Source organism: Carassius gibelio, chromosome B17 (assembly GCF_023724105.1).
Source record: "Carassius gibelio isolate Cgi1373 ecotype wild population from Czech Republic chromosome B17, carGib1.2-hapl.c, whole genome shotgun sequence".
Lineage (NCBI taxonomy): Eukaryota > Metazoa > Chordata > Actinopteri > Cypriniformes > Cyprinidae > Carassius > Carassius gibelio.
In genome coordinates, this window is record NC_068412.1 from 27,585,446 (window position 1) to 27,609,289 (window position 23,844).

The window sequence follows — 23,844 nt, forward strand, 5'->3', positions numbered from 1 at the left end:
ATGCCAATATATATATATATTTTTTTTTTAGAAAAATGGCCTAAAATTATATAATTTATAACTGGAATTGACAGTATATGTTTAAAATTGATGCTCAAAAAATTATGTAATTTATCATTCAAATATATTGCCAAATGTAAAAAAAAAAAAAAATTATTGAAAAATACTATAAGATATAATTAATGATTATTTAATTTTGATGCCAAAATGTGTTTTTAAGAAAATTATTTGTAAAAAAATTATGTAATGTATAATTTAAATGTATAGATGTCTTAATTTGTTTGGATCCTGAAAAGTACAATAAAAAAATATTTAATTTGACGATGATTTAAATAATGATACATTTTATGATATAAATTTTTTAAATTGCTTTTCTGCCTAAATATTTTTTTGTTCCTGAAAAGTCCTGTAATTTTTTTTTTTTATTTGATAGTTAAAGAAGGCTAATGTAGGCTAATTTGTGATCTAAATTTGTTTAATTGTTTATATGCTTACATTTTTATTGAGATAGCAGGAAACAATTTAAGTTATTTTTTCCTGTTCTCTTTTTTAAAAAATCCAAAGAAAGCTAAAGTTTCCAAAGTCTGCATTGCTTGTTTTGATTTTCAAGGGGTGTAGAATTAAGTTGAGATGCTTTACCATGTCCCCACCAATATATCAGAGACTAAATTGTCCCTAAATTGTATGTTGTTTGCGGATATGTCCCACCAATGCCGAAATCAAACTTTCGCCCTTGATGTATTGTCATTGTATCCTGGTTTCCTGAGCTCTGGTTATGTGTTTATATGTCATCTATATCTCGATGTCTCTTCAGATCATATCAGGACAGTTTCTGACTGACAAGAAGGTGGGCGTTTATGTCGAGATTGACATGTTTGGACTCCCCGTTGACACCAGACGAAAAGCGCTCAAGACAAAGACGTCCCAGAGCAACGCCATCAACCCCGTGTGGGACGAGGAGCCCATCGTCTTTAAAAAGGTACGGCTGTTTCTGTAAGCGTTCTTCAGGCGCTCGGAGAGCGTGAAATCAATAACGGTGTTGTTTCTGGGTCAGGTGGTGTTGCCCACGCTGGCGTCCCTCAGGATAGCCGTGTATGAAGAGGGCGGAAAGTTCATCGGCCATCGCATCATCCCCGTCTCAGCCATCCGTCCGGGTGAGAATCAGCCTGAGCCACTGGATGCACTGACTCTTTTCAGCCTGAAATGTGCTGTCGTTTATGTTTTTATAAACAGCGATGATGTCATAACAGTAATTTCATATGATTAGTTCCTGTGGCTCAGTGGTAGAGCATTGCATTAGCTGCGCAAAAGGTTATGGGTTCGATTCCCAGGGAACACGTGTTAGGTAAAAAATGTTAGCTTAAATGCATTGGATAAAAGCGTTCGCTAAATGCATAAATTTAATTTAATCAGTCTTTTCTTTTTTTTGCATTTATTTAACCTTCACATTGCAAAGATAGTGTTGCATTAAAGGGATGCTCCATCCCAAAATGAAAATTCTTTCATTATTCACTTACCCCCGTGTCGGTCCAAACCTAGCTTAATTCGTCTTTGGAACACAATTTAAGGTATTTCGGATGAAAACCGGGACTGCCAAATATATAACAGTGTAAGTATGAAAAGCATCGTCAGAATAGTTCAACTAAATAGTGGTTCAACCGTAACGTTATGAAGCGACGTCAATACTTTTTGTACACGAAGAAAACAAAAATAAACGACTTTATTCAACAATTCCTCTCCTCTGTGTCTCTCCAAAACCGCGTAGCACTATTTCGGCAAATCTGGTGGCTTACGATTTTCTATGTCAGTCGCGCAACAAGAATACGTTTTTAAAACGCGAATTTATACTTTGGTTTGAAAGCAAACAATGCATCGGCGGAGCGTGCTTAATGAAGAAAATTTCATTTTGGGGTGGAGTAACCCAATTTCACGAATATAGAATCAACCAGGAGTTATTATAAAAATAAATAAATTCAGTAACAAATACTGTAAATAAAGAAATAAGATTGCGAGATTAAAGTCATAATAGTTTGAGAATAAAGGTGTAGCATTATGTACGACGGCATTTTTGTGTCACTGTATGGATATATTTTTTAAAATAATAATTATGATGATATTTCAATAATAAAAATAACCCCAAAAATTACTAGAATAAATTAGAAGCAATACGGAAATATAGTCAAAATATTTTGAGAATAAAGTCAAAATTGCGAGAATTAAGTTACAATTTTTTTTGAGTATTGTGCATGGAAATAGCTCAGATTGTGAGCACCAGGAGAAATTCAACTGATTTGGATATATATTGCATTAGATTAATAGCAGAAATCATAACATGATGTCAGGAACGTTACGTCTTTGATTGCATTTTACGTACTTTAAATATAAAACAAAACCCCAGCTTTCAAATTCTGTCAGTTTTATAGCGAAATACAAACAATATATGATGCAATAATGTGTTTTATCATGCTCTTTAATGTGACGTGAACGATCGCTGTATTCACCTTATAAAAAAGCGGCATGAGAATCAATCATCTTTTCAATCACAATGAGTAAATCCGTTCATTATACTGTTTTTCATGCCTTCAGATTGTAATAAAGAGGAAAACACACAAAAACACATCATATTGATTAACTGCGATATATTGTGATTAAAGAATTGTTCTTCAAATGAAAAAAAAATAGTTATTGAAGGTAATATTGCTAGTTATTCAGTTTACATTTTTATTTTACGTGCTATAATGTATATAGAGTTGTACTTTTTATTTTATTCCATTGTATTATGAGAGAATATAAAAGTTTGTTTGGATTTTATGTGATTTTTGTTTTGCATTTAATTTAGTGCTACATTATTGTAATAATTAATTATTATTATTAGTTGTCCTTCTATTGTATTGTATTGTAAAGGGGGAAATAAAATACGATTTCAGTTGATTTTATGCTTTTTAGCATTGTTATAATAATTACAGTTATTAAGATTACATTATTTATATATATTAATAATAGTACTGTTATTAACAATACATTTTACAATATAAAAATGAAGATTTAGTTTTACTTTTATATGTTTTTAGCATTTTAATTTAGATTTGTAGTATACTAATAAGAACTTACAGTATTGTTATTAATATTATTATTATTTTGCAACATGCAAATTGCATTGCATTGTATCACTACAAGACATTTTGCCACTTGAAAATGCAGTTTTGGTTAATTATTATTCTTTTTTTTTTTTGCTAAAACATAATTTTGTCATATTCTCACAGGTTATCGTTACATCGGACTGAGAAATGAAAAGAATCAAGCGCTGACTCTTCCTGCTTTGTTTGTGTATATCGAGGTGAAAGACTATGTTCCTGATACATTCGCCGGTAAGAAATGAATTTCTATAATCATATGCAACCTTAAATAGATTTCAAACACTAAAAATAACTAATTATCTGTCAGTAGCATATGAATAGAATGGTAAATACGAGTAAATCTCACAAACAGTGTGGACCATTATTAAGGAATCACATTTTGCATAAAAGAAAGACCATCAGCCTTCTTTGAATTATTAAAGTCACATGAAAACAAAGTGACTTCATTTATGAAAAGTGTTAAAGTTAAAAATGAGGCATCATTCATTCAATATGCATATATGTGTTGAGAATTATATATCAAAAGTGATGTAGACCCAACAGAAGATGTCAGATGTTTTATTTGATGTAAATTAGATCAAATAATAGTTTATAATAGTCAGACTTTTAGTTCTTCATTAGAGAATGTTGAATATTACAAGGTGATTTTTAAAAGAGATATTTCCTATAAAATGCCAAGAAATCAGTATTTTCCAAAATGTTTCTTAACTAAGGGTTTCCATTTGTACTAAAGCTTCAGATATTATGTATGTATGAGCCAATTAAAAGAGGCAAACCAGTGCTGTTTTTTTGTTTGTTATTTTATTATTTTGAATTTGCTAAATATTTTGAAAAAGATATTGTTGTAAAAAAAGCTAATTATTTAATGTAACTTATTAAATCAAATATTAAGTCAAATATTAAATCAAATATAATATATATTATGTTATTTCGATTAATTGATTTTTTTAAGTTTAAAAGTTGATATGTATAAAATTAAATATAATATTTTTTAGTTTCTTTGGCAATTATTTTAGATTTTTAATGGTTTAAAGTTGCAAAATATATAAAAAAAGACGTTAATTAATTAAGTTAACTAAATTAAATGCTGAAATAACATAAAACATCAAAGGTAATATTTTTAACATGTATTTGACTATTATTTGTTTTTTTTAAGATTTTTAAGTCGGAAAAAAATGAAAAAGTTTTAATTGTTAACTTAAATGCTAGATCCATATATAAAATGAAATATCATATATTTTAATATATTTAGCTATTATTTTGAATGTTTTAAATGTTTAAAGTTGCAAAATATTGTGAAGAAGTTATTGTTAACTAGAAACTGTTAATTGTCGACTAAATTAAATGCTGAAATAATATATAACATCAAAATAACATTTATTTATTTATTTGACTATTATTTTTGTTGTTTTTTTAAAGTCGAAAAAAATAGAATAAGGTATTATTGTTAACTAAAGTGCTAAAGTCATATATAAAATGAAATATGATATATTTTAATATATCTGGCTATTATTTTCGATGCTTTAAAGGTTTAAATGTTTAATGTCACAAAATATTGTGAAAAAGTTATTGTAAATTAGAAACATAAATGCTGAAGTCATATTAGATATATATCTATATATATATATTTTTTTACTATTATTCTGAAGTTTTTTTTTTTATTATTTTAATTGTGAAAAAGTTTTAATTTTTTTACCAAAATGTATTTATTTTTCTATTTTTTGGGTGCTTTTTGAAAGGTTTGAAGTTGCAGAATATTGTGAAAAAGGTAATAATTGATAACCAAAATGCAACTGTCATATGAAATCAGATATTATATTTTCCAGATTTTTTTTCTATTATTTTTAAGGGTTTTTTGTGTGTTTTTTTATTATTGTGAATAGTTATAATTATTAACCAAAATAAATTTATTTTTCTATTAATTTTGGTTACTTTTTGATATTTTTGAAGCTGCAAAATATTGTGATAATTGTTAACCAAAATGCAAATATCATATGAAATCAAACATTGTTTTATTTTATTTTATTTATTTATTTATTTATTTTTTATTATTATTATTTGAGATGTTTTTTGAATTTTTGAAGTTGCAACCTTGTGACAAAAGTTATAATTGTTAACCAGAAGCTGTTTAATGTTAATTAACTGCATAAACAACATCAAATCTATTATTTTGGAGTGTCTTGATGCCTGTGAAGTTGACTCTGGAGTGTGTTGTGAGTTTGCTGACGGTGTGTGTGTGTGTGTGTTTCTGTGCTGATCAGATGTCATCGAAGCGCTGTCCAACCCCATCAGATACGTCAACCTGATGGAGCAGAGATCCAAACAGCTGGCTGCGCTCACTTTAGAGGAAGGAGAAGAAGAGAAAGACACCAGAGAGGTAGAAACGTCTCCAGATCTCCAGCGCTGAAGAGCTCAGATAGAGACAGCAGCTCAGATTTCTTCCTTGTAATGAATCAGTGGTTTCTCAGCGGTCTGTCGCTGTGAAACTGAACAGTATTGGAGGTTTTGATGACGGAGTGTGTCGTTCTCCAGGTGGATCCTGGTGTTGAAAACCCTTCGGAGGTGAAAAGCGAACCCAAACCCGTCCCGGTTGAGAACGGCTTGAGTCACACCCCGAGCGCTGCTCCGAAACCCGCGTCCCAGATCAACACACAGCCGCAGTCCACAGGTCAGAGCTTCTCAGTCCAAACCTACTGATGAGTTTCACTGGATGTGCATCAATCTTCTCTGATCTTATTATGATTCAGGCTCAACCAAACCAGCGGCCAAGACTGAGGATCTGATTCAGAGCGTCCTCACCGGTCAGTGACCCAAACGCTTTTTATCACTCAGACCTTTCTGACCTTTGTTTATTCTGTCATTTTATTTTAATATGTAGTAATATATCATGTTTATATATATATAATTAATTAAATTACATTGTATTATTATTATTATTATTATTATTATTATTATTATTATTATTATTATTATTATTATTATTTACTTTTTTATATTAACAACATAGTTAATTAAAATGTATTAAAATACAAAAGAATACAGAACTATAATGCATTTTATATACACATATACAGAAAAAAGAGGCTAAAATAAAGAAAGCATAGCAGGTTATTTAAAAAACAAAAAAAAAATTTTTTACTTGTAATGACATTGTGTAAAATATAATTTAGTTTAATATATAAAACATTATTATTTTGTTTTATATTTCATTAATATATACAATCTATTATATACAATATTATTTTTTGTTGTTTTTAAAAATGAATAACCATCTAAAATATTTTATGAGTAACATATATATATATATATATATATATATATATAATATGTAATTTATATACGTTATATTATGTTATGTTATATTATACTGTTAACAAATTATTGATATTATTTATATTAATACTTTAGGTGTGTGTGTGTGTGTGTGTGTGTGTATGTGTGTGTGTGTATATATAAATATATATATATGTACATATATGATGTTATTTAAAATGTATATATAAAATGTTATATAAAAATAACATTGCTAGATTATATATTAAGTATGTATGTCTATATATAATAAATGTATGTTTCTGTAGACATAAAAAAAAACAACAACAAAAAAATCAAAATAAGATCAAAATAGAGAAAAATAAAAACTATATATAAACAGATAAAAAAAATAGCATAATCCAGTCAAGTGTGCGATATAAATGATGTCTGTGCTTCAGGGCAGCTGTGTTTTGCTTGTTTTATGTGAGCAATCAAAGCCTCAGGTTGTGTTTTATTTGGTAGCCGTTGAGTTTCAATCATGTTTAATTCACTGTACGTTACTGAAAGTCCATCGATATGAGCTTCAGAAAAGGTTTATTAGATATGGAGGTGATGATGATATTATAAAATCAAATGTTATAATCCGTGAAGAGATGGAGGCGCAAACCGTGGAGGAGCTGAAACAGCAGAAGGGCTTCGTCCGAGAGCAGAGACGACATTATAAAGAGATGAAGGACCTGGTGAAGAAACACCACAAGAAGACCACCGAGATGATCAAGGAGCACACGTCCAAATACAACGAGATCCAGCACGACTTCCTGCGCAAACGAGCCGTCCTGCTGAAGTCTGCCAAACGAGACGGTAAGAAGAGGTAGGTAGAGTCCGGTCCGGTCACGCACTTTCCTTTACTGACCACAGGTGAAAACATGACCGAGAGAGGTCCACGAGAAGACCAATATGCTGAAAGCACGAAAATACAATAGACTCAACGTTTAGTTTAGCATGCACATGTGTGATCCTGGAGCACAAGACCAGAAAATTGATGTTTGTGCCTCAACTAAAAGCTGGAAAAATAAACCTTCCATTGATGCATGGACAATATTCGGCAACTATTGGAAAATCTGGAATCTGAGGGATGCAAAAAACTCTTAAATACCGAGAAAATCATCTTTAAAGTTGTCCGAATGAATTCTTAGCACTGCATATTACTAATCAAAAATGAAGCTTTGATATATTTACAGTAGGAAATGCATAAAATATCTTCATGGAACATGATCTTTACTTACTATCTTAATGATTTTTGACATAAAAGAAAAATAGATACCGGTAATTTTGACCCATACAATGTTTTTTTTGGTTATTGCTATAAATACACCCCAGCGACTTAAGACTTTTTCCATTTATCAGACACTTTTATCCAAAGCGACTTACATTGCATTCATGCTAACAATTTTCTCTGAACATGTGTTACCTTGCGCTTGCTAATGCAATGCTCTACCACTTGAGCTACAGGAACAATTTTGTGCTCCACGGTCACATAAACATATATATTCCCATATGCACATATATTTTGCATACATATAAATGCGTTTTGAATTGCTCAGTTGTCTAAAACATCACCCTGATGGGAACAAGTTAAGCTGGCAGTGCAAGGGGTGTAACTTTAGCTGTATAAATGATTGAACTGCTGTGTGTGTCTCGGCAGGTGTTTGTCGTCCAGTCCTGAACACGGACCGTCGTTCTTCGAGCAGGAACTGGCCGATCTGGATCAGGAAAGCGGACAGAAACTGTCCGAACTCAAAGAACAGCAGCAGCAGCAGCTGCTCAGTCTGCGTCAGGAGCAGTATTACAGCGAGAAATACCTGAAGAAAGAGCACATCAAACAGGTCAGATCAGAGACGGGACGCAAAGAACAGTTACATTCTTAACTGGAAGAAAAGAGAGAGTAAATATAACAAATATACAGGAAATAACCAAACCATGGCTAAAAGATTTCAAAACCTACCATATTTTCCGGACTATAAGTTGCACTTTTTTTCATAGTTTGGCTGGTCCTGCGACTTATAGTCAGGTGCGACTTATTTATCAAAATTAATTTGACATGAACCAAGAGAAATGAATCAAGAGAAAACATTACCGTCTCCAGCCGCCAGAGGGCGCTCTGTGCTGCTCAGTTCTCCTGTAGTCTACACTGAAGACATAGAGCGCCCTCTGGCGGCTGGAGACGGTAATGTTTTTATATTTGTTCTAAATAAATGCGACTTATAGTCCAGTGCGACTTATATATGTTTTTTTCCTCATCATGACGTATTTTTGGAACGATGCGACTTATACTCAGGTGCGAATTATAGTCCAAAAGATACGGTAATTTAAATATTACATTTGGAAAATGTATAACAATACAGAAGTGTAATGAATGTATGAAAATAATTCAGAAAGTGTGTTTCTTGTTTGAAAAATAGTATTAATTGATAATGTTAGTTATTAATACAAACATATTAATTATTTAGATATTAATATATTAATTGTGTGTCCATGTATAGTGTGTGAGGAAAAGATTAAATATTAAAATAAATATAATATAAATAATAATAATAATAATAATAATAATAATAATGTGATATATATATATATATATATATATATATATATATATATATATATATATATATATATATGAAGTAATATAGAAATATAAATAATACATAAAAAATAATTAAACCAACTGTGCAATATTTAAGATGTGTGTATCTTGAGAGAGGCTGTATTTTATTTATTAAATAGTATTAATGAATAATGTTAGTTATTAATACAAAAATATTAATTATTTGGATATTAATATATTAATTGTGTATCAATGTATAGTGTGTGGAGAAAATTATTAAATATTAAAATAGATATATAAATAATAATAATAATAATAATAATAATAATATTAATGTGATACATAATACATAAAAAAATAATTAAACCAAGTATGCAATATTTAAGATGTGTGTATCTTGAGAGAGGCTGTATTTTATTTACCGTATTTTTCAGACTATAAGTCGCACCTGAGTATAAGTCGCATCAGTCCAAAAATACGTTATGATGAAGAAAAAAAACATATATAAGTCGCACTGGACTATAAGTCGCATTCATTTAGAACCAAGAGAAAACATTACCGTCTCCAGCCTCCAGAGGGCGCTCTATGTCTTCAGTGTAGACTACAGGAGAACTGAGCAGCATAGAGCGCCCTCTGGCGGCTGGAGACGGTAATGTTTTCTCTTGGGTCATGTCAAATTAATTTTGATAAATAAGCAACTGACTACAAGTCGCAGGACCAGCCAAACTATGAAAAAAAGTGTGACTTATAGTCTGGAAAATACGGTACTTAATGTTAGAAATCAGATCTAAATTATTGAAGCATTTCAGATATGCAGCTTTAGAAAACTTTTCATCGTTTTTTGTATTTTTCTCAATCCGTCTGAGAGTGAAATGCTGTGTCTGCAGTTGATCGAGAAGCTGACGGCCATCGCTGAAGAGACTCAGAGCAACCAGATGAAGAAAATCAAGGAGCTGTGTGAGAAGTGAGTCTTTCTGAACATCACCGGCCTCTTTAATAATTCATAAGGTCATGTCGAGTCACCGTCTGTGTTCACAGAGAGAAGAAAGAGCTGAAGAAGAAGATGGACAAGAAGAGACAAGAGAAGATCAATGAAGCCAAAACCAAGGAGAAACACCTGACAGAAGAGTAAGTCTTCATCTGCTCCTCTTCATGCTTCTTTTGGGATTTAGATGAGTATATTAAAGCATATTTGGCCTCTGAACAATATTAAAATATTAATGGTAAATAAAAAAAAATAAAAAAAAATACTGATAAACCACATTTAATAATTATATTAATTTGTGATACTAATTGCTTGCATTATTTAATATATTTACATTTTATTCATAATGACCCTTCCATGTTTTTTTTCTTATCTATTCTCTTATTTTCTGTGAATGTGTACATAAAAATAAATGTATTAAATATTATAGTTATTTTCTCTATACTGTGTAATATAAATAAAATAAAAAAAACATTAATACATTTAATTAAGTTGAATTAATAATAATAATCTTCTAAGAATTTCCATACAAGAATATATATATTTTACTATTATAATAATATTTTCAGTATATGTGTATGGATATTACAAAAACATGAATCAGATATATTATTTGATATTTTAATATGAAATAATAATAATAATCTTCTAACTAAATGTGAATCTCTTTATAGAGAGAGAGAGAGGAAGGTTATTTTTATTAATGCTCTGGGAGGCAATTAAAGGAATGATTTGTATTATTCTTCATAAAGCTGTCCTCTAGATGGCAATGAAAGCGTGTTAAGAGTCTCGGTGTGTTTCAGGGAGAAGCTGGAGATCAACAGGTCGTACGTGAACGAAGTCGTGCAGCACATCAAGAGGGTAAAACAGCTTCATCAAAACCAGATCAAACATGACTCTTCAGACTTCACACTGTTCGTCTTTTCTCTCTCTAGCTGGAAGACGCTCAGACTAAAAGACACGAGAAGCTGCTCGAGACTCATAAGAGCGTCCTGCAGCAGATACTAGACGAGAGACCCAAGGTAAGAGTCTACTGTGTTTAACTGCAACACCTCAAATAAAGAAGTCTTAATATCACATAAATGAACACAGAAGAACTCATTTGATTAAGTATAAAACTGTGCATGCTAATTCAGAATTACAGCACTTTGGTGTCAGTGGATAGAAATATTAACCAATGGAAACATCTCAATTGCATTTGCAAATAAACAAATGCACAGAGGTCTTTTTCTTTATTAGTGGCCGAACAACAGAAGAGGACGGTTCAAAAGGGCATGCAATATTATCGCATCAATTTAAACAATTATGCATTATGTTAAATAACATATTAATGTTTCTTAGTGTCTTAAATGTTTAGAATTGTATTAATGCATTTGCTTTTTGTCGATCCACTGTTTAAAACGATTAAAAATATGTCAATGTGCACATTGGAAAACTTCATAAATATAGCGATTTTTTAAGATAACGGCTCCAGACTTTAAGGCCTTGTGCATCAGATATGATGCAGGGTTAATGACAATTCAGTCATCATTAAAAGTCCTGTTAAAGACAGGTTTATAACAACAACACGAGGGAACGATACCCTTCAAATATTAAACACTTAACACATGAAATATTTCATAAGCTGTCAGGAGTGTTTACTGTGATCATCTGGCACATTTTTAGCGAGGATCCTAATACAGAAACAGAGAAGATGTGCTTTTAAATGGCACTACAGATCTATTATTATTATATTATTGAGTATTATTATAGCAATATTTTGTATGTTTTTTCCTTGAAGTCATTTAATAATAATTTTGGTCATTTTTTTTTGCACCAATTGTATTTTTAATGTATCATTAGATTTTTTTTTTAAATTAAATTATACCTTTATTTATCAAATTCTTTATTTTCTGGGTGATTTTCCAACCACTGGTTCATATAAAGCTGGCTATTTCTAATTTTTATAATTTATTAATGTTTCTTTTTTTCTTGTAGTCCTTTTAATAATGTAAATGAGGGTTTTTGCACAGAATTTATTTAGAAAATTAGGATTAATGTATTTATGATATATTTAGGTTTGGTATTAAATTACATATGCATTTATAAAATGTATTAATTTATTTTTTGGGACAATTTTCTATCTTCTCTCTCTCTCTGTATTTATGTATTTATAATAATAATTAAAATTATTAAACATATTTATTTATTTTCGTAGACGTTTACCACTTTTATTTATTTGTTTTCTTTAAGTCCTTTCACAATTTTAGTCAAGTTTTTTTTCATTAAATTTATTAAAAATTTATAATAAAAAAATATTTATTTATTTATTTATTTGTTTGTTTATTTTCGTAGACTTTTACCACTTAATTTTTTTTTTCCTTTAAGTCCTTTCCCAATGTTAGTCAAGTTTTTTTCATTAAATTTATAAAAAAATTATAATAAATAAATATATTTATTTATTTATTTATTTATTTGTTTATTCTCGTAGACTTTTACCTCTTTTATTTTATTTATTTTTTCCTTTAAGTCCTTTCATAATGTTAGTCAAGTTTTTTTTCATTAAATGAAATGAAATAAAGCTTTTTTGCAGTTGTTTCACTAAATGTAGTTTTGTTTTCATATTGCACAAAAGTATTGATGTCAGGCTTGATGTGATTTTGACTTTTCATTTTTTAAGAATAGCATGCACTGATGCTCACGTTTGATTTCCTGTGTGGGCAGCTCCAGAGCGACCTGGATCAGGAATACCAGGACAAATTCCGGCGGCTTCCTCTGGAGATCCAGGAGTTTGTGCAGGAAAGCACCAAGAGAAAGACTGAGGACGGAGAGCCGGAGGTTCTTCGCTCTTCTTCCTCCACGCTGGAGAAACTCATGACGAAGGGAGCACAGTCTGAAGACGACACAGAGGAGGAGAAGAAAGACTGATGTCAGAAACACTCCACTTTCACCTTCCTTCATTTCCAAACACGATGTTTTCAAGGCTTGCGTTTACTCCAGCAGACGGAGGAGGTTCTGTTGATGTGCTTCTCATGATGACGAATGGAAGAGAACACAGGTCATGATGACACTACATTGAGATCAGTTCTCTTCAACAGATGAATCTCATAAAAACACCCTGCTCAAATCAACCCAAAACCACAATCTGGGATTAGTTCACCCGGGAAATATATTTCGTTTTAAAAAAAATATCTGTCTGTCTTCGGGCCATTGAGATTTTTACATTTTTCAACTTTAAACCTTAAAAAAGGGAATTTATCTGTTTATTTATTTATTTTAAACAATATATATATATATATATATATATATATATATATATATATATATATATATATAAGATATACATTACACCAATAGTAGGCCAAAAAACGTTTCTTATTTATTATTATTATTATTATTATTATTATTATTATTATTATTATTTATGTTTTGTTTTTATTTATATGTCGTTTTCTAATAATATTAGCTGGGGGGGGGGGGGGTTACCTCAAAATTATATTTTCTTTAATAAAAATGAATCTTAGGTATTAGTTTTAATGGTCTTTTAAAATTCTTTCGTTTTTAAATTGTAATTAACCATATTTCACCAAATGTTAATTCTTGTATGTTTTTTCACAGTATATTTAATATTTGTTTGATTTGTTTAAAAGTCCTGTTCATAGTCATATTTCACCCCAAAAAATGTATTTTGCTTAAATACAAATATGTAAGATATGTGCAGTTATAAATTGTAACTGACTATGTTTTACCCATACAATTGGTATTTTTATTTATTTATTTTTATTTAGCAAAATATAATTTTATTTTTTTGTTTTTTTTTATGGATTTTAGGAATATAGGAGTTAAAAAAAAATACAAAATGTAATATATTTACATTTATCAAAGTAATTTTTTCAGGACCATTTTTTTCAACCTCTCTCTCAGCTATAGACTTTTCCACATTTATTATTTATGATTCAATTTTATTTATATGAATTCCTCTAATAATGTTAAGCCAAGTTTCATGCGTCACATTTGACCTCAAAATGTAAAAAAAAAAAAAAAAAAAAATATTATTAGTTTATTATTTTTCAATTACATTTTTAAAATTGTAATTAACCATGCTTTACCCCTAAAATAGTTTTATTTATTTTTTATGATGTATTTTAATTTAGTTTTTTTTTTTTTTTTTGATGTATTTTAATTAATTATTTTATTTGTATTTTAATTGTATTATTCTTGGGTTGGTTTCTGGCCGGGCTTTGTGAGATTCACTCTTGTCAGGCGTGTTGAGTTTGTGAACGGTTCCTGGTTTATTTGCACTGAAACGGATGATGACTGATTCGTCTTCTTCTTGCTGCTGTTGGTTTGGTGTCAGACGACTGTCCTGATGTACTTTAGAAACAGACTGGTTTCAGGGATGCATGCTTACAGTCAGCCGTGCAGTGTGCTTCTACACATCTGTAGATGTCAGCAATATAGCTTGTGTTGTAATGTGATGAACTATTAGCAATTTGTGAAAATGTGTTTCAATATTTCTAAGCTTTATTTATTTTCAAATCCATAACAGATCCTTTAGATCATTTAAAAAAAATGCATATAGTGTTTTATTTGCTGTATTGAAGGACCATTTCAATTCGTCCCGGTTTCTGTTTAGGAGGTTTTATGAAACTCGTTTATTTCTTCCTTTTGTTATAACATCAGGATTTTCCAGTTAGCATCAGTAAAAATATGAAAATATGTCCAGCTCACATTTCTCCCCAAAATCAGACAGTGCATTATACTTTACTTTAATAGTAAGAGAATAAACTAAAAGGCAGTGTAACATCATAATGCATGTATTATTCATTATTATTTGCAGAACAGTAATAGCAAGGTATGCTTTATTTTTATTTATTTATTTATTTGCAATATGCAATTTATTTATTTCTGTTTCTGGGGGAAATATGACCCGAAAATGTTTTTGTCAGATATTGTTTGTGGAAGTTTGTTTCTGCCACAGAATCAGAAAAAATTAAATTAATTGTTTTTTTTTTCTCGCAATTCTGAAAACTTTTGCAAAATTCTGAAAACTTCTGTAAGAAAACTGGGAATTTCGATATAGAATATTTTTATATTTTCGTGCATTTCTGAGTTCGCATCAATCAATTCTACATTTGTATTGCTTTTTTCTCTAAATTGTGAGTTTACATTTTGCATTTGTGTTTTATTTATTTGTTTTGATTCACTATGTATTGAAAAAAATATATTGTGATTTTTTTTTTCAGAATTGCATGTTTTTATCTCAGAATTATGAGTTCATATCTTGCAGTTCAAAGGTTATATCTCGAAATGTTGCATTTTTTTTTATCTCGGAATTCAAAGTATGGACTTTGTGAGGAAAAAGTAGCAATTATCTTTTTTCATTGTTTATCCCATGGTGGAAATTAACTTTCATATTTGTGAGATTCACCGCAGTTATAAATAAGATTAGTAATGGAGACGAAAAAAAAAGGATATGCACTTTGGATGTCCCGAGGTATAATCATCATTATGCAATCTTCCTACACAAGTCGGCATGTAGTATTTCCTTTTTACAACTTATTATTTATTTATTTATTAATTTTTGGATGTAGATATGTTTAAGCAATTTTATGCCAAGTGGAATTTGATTTTTTAATTATTTCTACTTTATGCCATACGTCTATACTTAGTGATTTCATTCAGCACTTTGATTGGCTGTTACTTGCTACTGCTAGGTTTTAATTTAACAATTTTTACTTTTTTAATCTCTTTAATCTACTCCGGTTTGGGATAGTGATGTATTTAAAGTTAAGTTTGACATTGATTTTCTGTATATTTGCAAGGTTTTGATATTTATGCTCAATATCTGATCTTCGTCAGCTACTAAAAAGTGGCAAAATATGTTTTTTTTTTTTTTACTTTTTTTTTTTTTCAATGCATGTGACAGAAAAACCAATATAAACCAGAAATGTTGAAAACTATTAGTTTTATGATTTGCTGGATCAGCTGCAGAGAGTTGATCATCTGCTCTTAATTTCCCCATAATTGCTAGTTTACATGTAAAATGAATCCTGTATATTCACTTCTAAGTATTGTATTGAATTTTTACAACACGATTCTGTTTCATTCCGACCAAAATCTTTTTGCAATGTAAGATTATTACTTGAATTACTTTTATTTTGGATGGTTTTGAAGTGAAGTCCTGTGCCTTTGAATGTTGAATCTGTGTTAGATGTGGAATGTAAAAAAGTGTTGACGAATAGAGCTCATTTTTGTATAAACCGTAAGCGCACTTTTAAGATATTTATACTATTACAGAATTAGATAGATATGACGTGTCAGAACATGTATGCTACTGAATGCCACTTCATTATTTTCAACTTTTATTTGTTTTTGTTTGACAGAAAAGATCTCTATTTGACATTTTAAGACATTTGATTTGATCCACTATTGTTATTAATATCACAAATATCTTTGGAAGACAAATATTGTTGAATGTACGTTGTGCTCGTGTTGTGCATTGGTTTTAATAAAATTGTTCTTGTGAAATCTGGGCTTTGAGCAATATTAATAATATGCTCCCTTCCCCACAACTTTAACAGTGTAAAAATAAAAAAGTAGGCTATATGAGATTTTAGATGTATTTTACAGCAGATACTGTCATTTGTGGTGCATTAGCCTAATGACGGAAAAATACATAATAAATCAAAAATATTACACTTTTATGACATTTCTAACTTCTAAATTCAATAGTTTTTCAATAGCCTATTATTTTTCCTTAGATGTATTTTATATAATTCCTCAAACCTGTCACTAAGGTTATATCAGACAGAGAGGCTATTATTGATGAAGATTTATTTGTTTAGGGCAAAAAAGGTATAGTTATCCATTGTGTGAGTTCACTTTAAAAAAACAAAAACAAACAAACAGCAAAGGGATTACGCTATTCCCGGTGGATGTTTGCTATACTATGTGCATAGCATCAAAACTATTTAACATTTACAGTCTCTGATAAAGTAAAATGAAAAGTGAAACATCAACCAGAAATCTTGTTTTTACTCATTTCTCATATGATTAGGAAGGTCAGCAGTGTAAAAAAAAAAAGTAGGTAAACAATATGGCTATGGTTAATGCGTTTAGCATTTAGCACTTAGCATGCCGTTTGTTTTTGACTTACAGCACATGATGGGAAATTTTTAATTCATATATTTTTTTTGTTATTATAAAGTGTTAACAGTGATATTTTGGGAATAGGCTACAAAGAAAAAAAAAAACATAATTAACGTAATATTTTCACGGTCAGTTTTCGTGCTGTAATGCCGAAGGAGGCCTGCGAGTGTCGCTGTTTACTCGTCTGAAATGTTTTAACGTATCCATCATCAGCCATTAAAGGAAAACTCAGTCTGACCAAGTCAACACAGAAACTCTACTTTGACGGAATAAAATGAAGTAAACTTAAATATCCGCTTGTTTCTCGAGCGTGTTTATATTAACGCGGATTATTACAACTAAATCAACTCAAACATCCGTCTGTCAATCACAAACTGATCCAGTCTCTGAATGTTTTTATGTTCAGCTCTTTCATTCAGAATATAAATCACACACTGACGTAAGTTGCTGTTTTTGTCTCTTTTGAGGAAGATTCTTCCCTTGTCAGATATGTTTAATGTTCATCTGATCTCATCTTGTAAGTGATTTTTCTTTCTGTTTTAAATATGTTTTCGTATGAACAAAAATCTCTAAACCTCTCTTTTCTCTCTTCAGAGTTGATATATATGAGTCTATGGAAACTATCTAAAGTTTAATCCTAAAGCAGTCGAAACTGTATCTCTATATTCATCCAAAGAGTTAATTTATCTCTTTTGTTGTTGTTGTTTTTTGTTAAACTTGCAACACATCCCTTAAGAAAAATACACTATGTAATGTACTATAGTAAAATAATTTTTAACCATACATTTTTTTGTATTATTATTTTTAGAAATTTTCTTCCTTAATGGGTACTATTGCTTTGTAGTGTTTGATAAAAAAGAAAAAGAAGAAAAATGATTTGTGAACCTGCTACGAAATCCCGATCTGAATCAAATGATTCGCGATCCGCTCTTTTTCGAAGCTCCGATCTGAATCAAATGATTCGCGATCCGTTCTTTTGCGAAGCCCGGATCTGAATCAAATGATTTGCGATCCGCTCTTTTTCGAAGCTCCGATCTGAATCAAATGATTCGCGATCCGTTCTTTTGCGAAGCCCGGATCTGAATCAAATGATTTGCGATCCGCTCTTTTTCGAAGCTCCGATCTGAATCAAATGATTCGCGATCCGCTCTTTTACGAAAGCTCCGATCTAAATCAAATGATTTGCGATCCGCTCTTTTTCGAAGTTCCGATCTGAATCAAATGATTCGCGATCCGCTCTTTTTCGAAGCTCTGATCTAAATCAAATGATTCGCGACCCGCCTTTTTTCGAAGCTCCGATCTGAATCAAATGATTCGCGATCCGCTCTTTTTCTAAGCTCCGATCTAAATCAAATGATTCGCGATCCGCTCTTTTTCTAAGCTCCGATCTAAATCAAATGATTCGCGATCCGCTCTAAGCTCCGATCTAAATCAAATGATTCGCGATCCGCTCTTTTTCTAAGCTCCGATCTAAATCAAATGATTCGCGATCCGCTCTTTTTCTAAGCTCCGATCTAAATCAGATGTTCCTTTTTTCGCAGCCTCAGTCATATTGACAAGACACTTTCTGGTTTTGGAATTCATATTTCCATTCCCAAAATAACATCCAACTCAAAATTACAAACAAATTCAGGTGATGAAATAACCAGTTTACTGCTAACAGGTGAAACACTGCATTAATACTACGAGCTGCATCTCATAATACATGTTAGACGGAAATAATGTGCATTAGTTTGCAGCTTTATTCACTATATTAGAAATAGTCTGAGCACTGCAGTTGAGTATGTGACAGTACAATAGGAAATCTGTTGAAAGCATACCATTAAAGTGTGTTCGGTGTATTAGTGTATACAGTATAATGTATTTTTCTGTGTATTTAGTAGTCTTTATGTTAATTGTTGTTTTTGATTGTATTTGTCTATTTAAAGTGTTACTCAATGTAAAAAAGAGCAAACGGTTTAATGGAAAATATCATATTCCCACTCTACACTCTGTAGGGGAAACTGGGGCAAGTTGTCACTTTTTACAAAGAATATTTCTCATAATTGCCTTTTCTCTCTGTGTATATGCAAATCAATTGTGATGGGAATCGGTTTTGAAACAACGTATTATTAAACGTTCAGTCAAGTTAAGGTAGTAAAGCATTCATGTAACACAACAATTCCTAAAATAAATAAAAATAAATAAATAAAAAAAGTATTGTTAACAAATATCATAGTTATAAATTTTTATATATGTGCAACATTTAAAAAAAATGTGTGTGACAACATGCCCCACTGTCACGTTTATATAAAATGCTCTTGTGTAGAGAACAAAGTTCAGCTTTGCAATTGACATCTGCCTTCAAGAGTGACTCTAGTCCGAGTTTGTGTGGCTTTATTTAAACAAATAAATACATAAATATGTTTTGCATTTCAGTTCAGCCATTTAATGAGCTCAGAAACACTGCTTTGTGTAATCATTATACTAAAGTACAAAATCCTGCGTTTATGGCATAAAGATATGAATATGAGTGAAGATACACATGCTGTTTTGTCCATGTGTTTTACATAATTTGTGGTATGGTTTTTAAATAATAATACACTGTAAAAAAATGGTGTAGAAACGGTTGCAATTGTAGGCTACTACTCTTTATTTTTAACCTCAAAAAGCATATTTTACAGTATATATTCATCATCTTTCTTGAGTTTTTGTGTTGTTTGAACATTGCATTGAATATCTTTTTTTTTTTTTTTTTTTGAGTGCCACTTGGATCAGTTTTCAGAGAGTACGTTAATTTTTCATGTCATTGATCATTTGTTGGGCTGTTTTTATATTCAGAAACATCTACAGATACAATATTTAATCTCTTTTAATGTGAAGAGTGTCATTGCAAAATCAAATTGATTTGCTGCAAGAAGCAATAATACGAGTAATGCTGAAATAATGCATGTCCTGTCACGGTGTTGGTGCAGTCATGTTTTGTTGGACGGACCTCCCATCGAGGACCGAGATGATTAAATCCCTGCGCTTGATCTCAGATTCACACACTCATTCTCTCGCTCTGGATGCATGGGGTTTTTCTTCCGTCCTGAAGGTCAAATGGCGAAACCATACGAGTTCAACTGGCAGTGGCCTGTTCCTCATTTCATGCAGGAAGGAGCATATTTTGACAGATTTGATGAGGTATGAATATTTCTCTGATTCCTTGACTTTGGTGTTTACTGAAAAACGTGTGTTTGTGTACTATGGTAAATCACAAACACACAGTGCATAGTGCACATGGTACACATGAATTATTTACTTAAAATTTACTTTAAAAAGTACAATACTTATGGTAATTATATAATTTAAATTTTACTGTATAACTTTAATTCTACTGTATTTTTATATATGAAGAATTTTCATATTGTATATTTAAGAGGATATATTATTTGATATCAGCATATATAATAAATAAAATATTAACATTGTATATATATATATATATGTAATTTTTATTTGATTTATTTTGTATTTAGAATATTTTTATATTGTATTGTTTTTTTGGAGAATATCAGTAATTTGTGTAGAATTTATATGATGTATATTAATTTGTATTTATAGATTTTTTTTTAAATATTGTTTTAACTTATTTTCATTCTCCAATCTAATAGGATTTTTTTTTTTTTTATAAAAAAGTTATCATCATGGTGTGTGTGTGTATATATATATATATATATATATATATATATATATATATATATATATATATATATATATATATATATATATATATATATATTTTTTACTATACTATATTATAATTTTATATTATATTTTTCTGAAAATTAATTGTTAAAGTTTTATTCTCATATTTTCCACTCTAATGGTAAATTTCATCATGGTGGTGTACAATATATTGTACTGGCTTTAACTCCTGCTAATAAAAAAAAAAATCATCATGTTCCATAGTTTTATTTTTATATAATAATAATAATAATAATAATAATAATAATTATTATTATTATTATTATTATTATTATTATAGCAATACCCCCCAAAAAAGTCTTATTTAAAACAAACAGTCCAAAAATGACCAAATGTAATGTTCTGGATGCATTTCAGTAATGAAATATGAAGTAGTTCATGGGTAAAAGATGCTATTGTTGAGACTTGAGGATGTTTTTATGAGACCCATTCAAGCTAGACTAAATAAAACTACATTAATAGCTCATCTGCTGCAGAAACTCTCTGATTTATGCTATGTTTGAAGTAACGTGGGCTGGACGCCGGCTGCTTTAATCGCAGAAGATACTGTGAACATCTGTGTTCTCAAAGACCCTCGTCCCACGGGAGCCTTCGCTCGGCCTGGAGAGGTTTATCTTGGAACAAAAGTTTTCTGGAAGGATGTATTCTCATGAACGACGTGTCAGAGACTGGATCTGAGCTGTTGAAGCGGCTCACAGATTTCCCATGAGGCTCTGGGAGCACACGGAGGTCCCTCTCTCCGTCCGAATGAAATGAAATTCAGCTTTATTTGTTTGTTATCATCATATCTCTGGGACAGGGGTGGAATGCTGATTGTGTTGACTTTATGAAGGTGGTTTACTTGACTTTGTTTATTTTTTCCCAAGATGCAGCAGGGAGAGTTAATTCAGAAGAACACCAATAGAAAATTAATTTCTGCTCTCCTGGTTGACAGAAATAGAGAGTTTCTCATAGCAGCGTAAAGTTAATGTTAGTTACACACACATCACGGTCTGATAAAGCTCCTCACAAACATGTTTCTGTTGTTTGCAGGATCCGTTCGTCTTCGAATCGAACTGTTTTTTCAAAGTGGATGCGTTTGGATTCTTCCTGACGTGGAAAAGTGAAGGAAAGGTAGAAAGTGTGCGAGAATGGGATGCATTTTTATAGTTTCTCGCAGCTTTCGGCTGTGTCTCAATTGATCTTCCTTTCAGTAAAAGTGCACACTTCAGTGTACTTCATCAGCTCAGAATGGCATTGTTGAGAATAAAATAAATAAAAAAAACACACTGAAGAAGTAGTTTTGCAGGTAAGTCAGGCTTATTTCAGTCAGTCTGACTTATTTTGAACCAGATTTACTGATAATAATCATAAACCCGATTTATTTACTGAACTTTTATTATGAAACAGGCCTTTGATGCATAAATCTAATGTTCATATTACATCCATAAACCATGCAAAATAAGGTTATCGATGTACTATTATAGTGTTTAATTGGTTTATACTGGTATATTTTCATTAATTTAGTTCTTTTTTTATTTTTTACTTTTATCTATTTTGCTATTTTAACACATTGAACTAAATAAATATGGTAAATGTTGCATTGACTTCTAGCTAAAAACAAAACAAGTTTATATATATATATATATATATATATATATATATATATATATATATATATATATATATATATAGCTTGTTGCCAACATTTCTTTCATTTTCATTTAGTTTAACTTGATGTGCAAAAAAAAAAAAAAAAAAAAAAAAGTAAAAAAAACTATAATAAAAAACTTGTATTACTTTAAACAATAAAAACGTTTACTGAAAAGAGTATATATATTTTTAATGTTGTTTTTAATATATATTGTTTTCAGTAAAAGTTTAAGTAATACAAGTTTATATATTTTTTTATTATTTTTTTTTTTTTACATATTATTTATTTTTAGTTTTATTTTAGCACATCAAGTTAAACTAAATAAAAATAAATGTTGGCAACTAGCTGAATTTTTTTTTTTTAAGTAATACCAGTTTTTATTATAGTTTATTTTACATATTTTTGCTTTATTTTAGCACATCAAGTTAAACTAAATGGAAACGAAAGAAATGAAGCTGAAATAAAGCCCTTTTTTAAATGACTTTATTTAATTTATTACATATTAAAAGTCCTTTATTGTCGGCTCATTCACTCAAAAAGCAAACTCTTCTCCTATGGCTCAGCAAGGGATTGTGATCAAATCTTTCTAATATAATTGTGATTTGTTTCATATTTGTTTCGCAGGAGGGTCAAGTTTTAGAGATTTCTCTTATCAACAGCATACGAGACACCAGCGTGCCAAAGGTAAAACCACTAAATTCAGCACAAAACTCTATTGACTTTCTCAATTCATCTTCATCACTGCACTTTAACCAAAAGAAACAAAGGCCTGCATCTTAATAACAGCCTTAAAATTGATTCAGTTTGACAATAATAATTTATGCATGAAATATCGTTTTTCATTCATTTTATAAAAGTGTATTGTGATGAGGTCATGTGGTGATTTGAGAGCTGCTGGTGATTTCTTCATGAACTTTCTGCAGGACCCAAAGATCGTCTCGGCGTTGGAGGCGGTGGGAAACTGTGAGAGTAACCTGGAGGAACGAATCATCTGTATATGCAGCGGCACAGACCTGGTGAACCTGAGCTTCATGTACATGTTCACACAGAGCAGCAGCACTGCGAAGGTAACGTCTGCGCTCTCCAGCTGTGATCAGTGCATGCATCATAGGATTGAGTCGTTATTTGGGATTGATCTGTTAAACATGTTCAGATGACTTCAGCCATAGTTGGGCCCTGATTTACATTTAATAACATTTTCAAACTGTCTAAATACATAGATATGTATTAAATATTTAAAATATATTTGTAAAATATAATATATGTTATATAAAATTATGTAAATATTTTATTAATATATATATATATATTTGTTTTTAACAGATTTGATTAGATTTAATATTATGTATTTTTTATTTTTATTTATAAA

At 30.3% G+C, this 23,844-nt stretch overlaps 3 protein-coding genes across 5 annotated transcripts in view; 2 read left to right on the plus strand and 1 right to left on the minus strand.

Annotated features, from left to right (window-relative positions):
• LOC127976340 (1-phosphatidylinositol 4,5-bisphosphate phosphodiesterase beta-1-like) overlaps positions 1-13,238 on the plus strand; it is a 63,293-nt gene extending 50,055 nt beyond the window's left edge. Inside the window, exons 20-32 of the mRNA XM_052580701.1 lie at positions 815-979; positions 1,055-1,154; positions 3,264-3,368; positions 5,399-5,514; positions 5,670-5,805; positions 5,885-5,938; positions 7,044-7,263; positions 8,098-8,278; positions 9,885-9,961; positions 10,036-10,125; positions 10,786-10,843; positions 10,918-11,004; positions 12,686-13,238. Coding sequence (XP_052436661.1) covers positions 815-979; positions 1,055-1,154; positions 3,264-3,368; positions 5,399-5,514; positions 5,670-5,805; positions 5,885-5,938; positions 7,044-7,263; positions 8,098-8,278; positions 9,885-9,961; positions 10,036-10,125; positions 10,786-10,843; positions 10,918-11,004; positions 12,686-12,889 — 1,593 coding nt within the window. The 3' untranslated portion in view covers positions 12,890-13,238. The remainder of the gene's footprint in view (positions 1-814; positions 980-1,054; positions 1,155-3,263; positions 3,369-5,398; positions 5,515-5,669; positions 5,806-5,884; positions 5,939-7,043; positions 7,264-8,097; positions 8,279-9,884; positions 9,962-10,035; positions 10,126-10,785; positions 10,844-10,917; positions 11,005-12,685) is intronic.
• The window catches only part of LOC127976343 (zona pellucida sperm-binding protein 4-like), a 191,339-nt gene that overhangs the window by 105,187 nt on the left and 62,308 nt on the right, over positions 1-23,844 (minus strand). The gene's annotated exons all lie outside the window — the stretch shown is intronic.
• LOC127976341 (1-phosphatidylinositol 4,5-bisphosphate phosphodiesterase beta-4) overlaps positions 17,405-23,844 on the plus strand; it is a 48,266-nt gene continuing 41,826 nt past the window's right edge. For 2 of the 3 annotated variants that reach the window (XM_052580702.1, XM_052580703.1), the window contains exons 1-4: positions 20,096-20,278; positions 21,875-21,955; positions 23,100-23,159; positions 23,399-23,542. In XM_052580702.1, the coding sequence (XP_052436662.1) occupies positions 20,165-20,278; positions 21,875-21,955; positions 23,100-23,159; positions 23,399-23,542 (399 nt within the window). In that variant the 5' untranslated portion in view covers positions 20,096-20,164. Of the gene's footprint in view, positions 17,553-20,095; positions 20,279-21,874; positions 21,956-23,099; positions 23,160-23,398; positions 23,543-23,844 lie in introns of those variants that run through there. The other variant, XM_052580704.1, reaches the window with a different exon arrangement.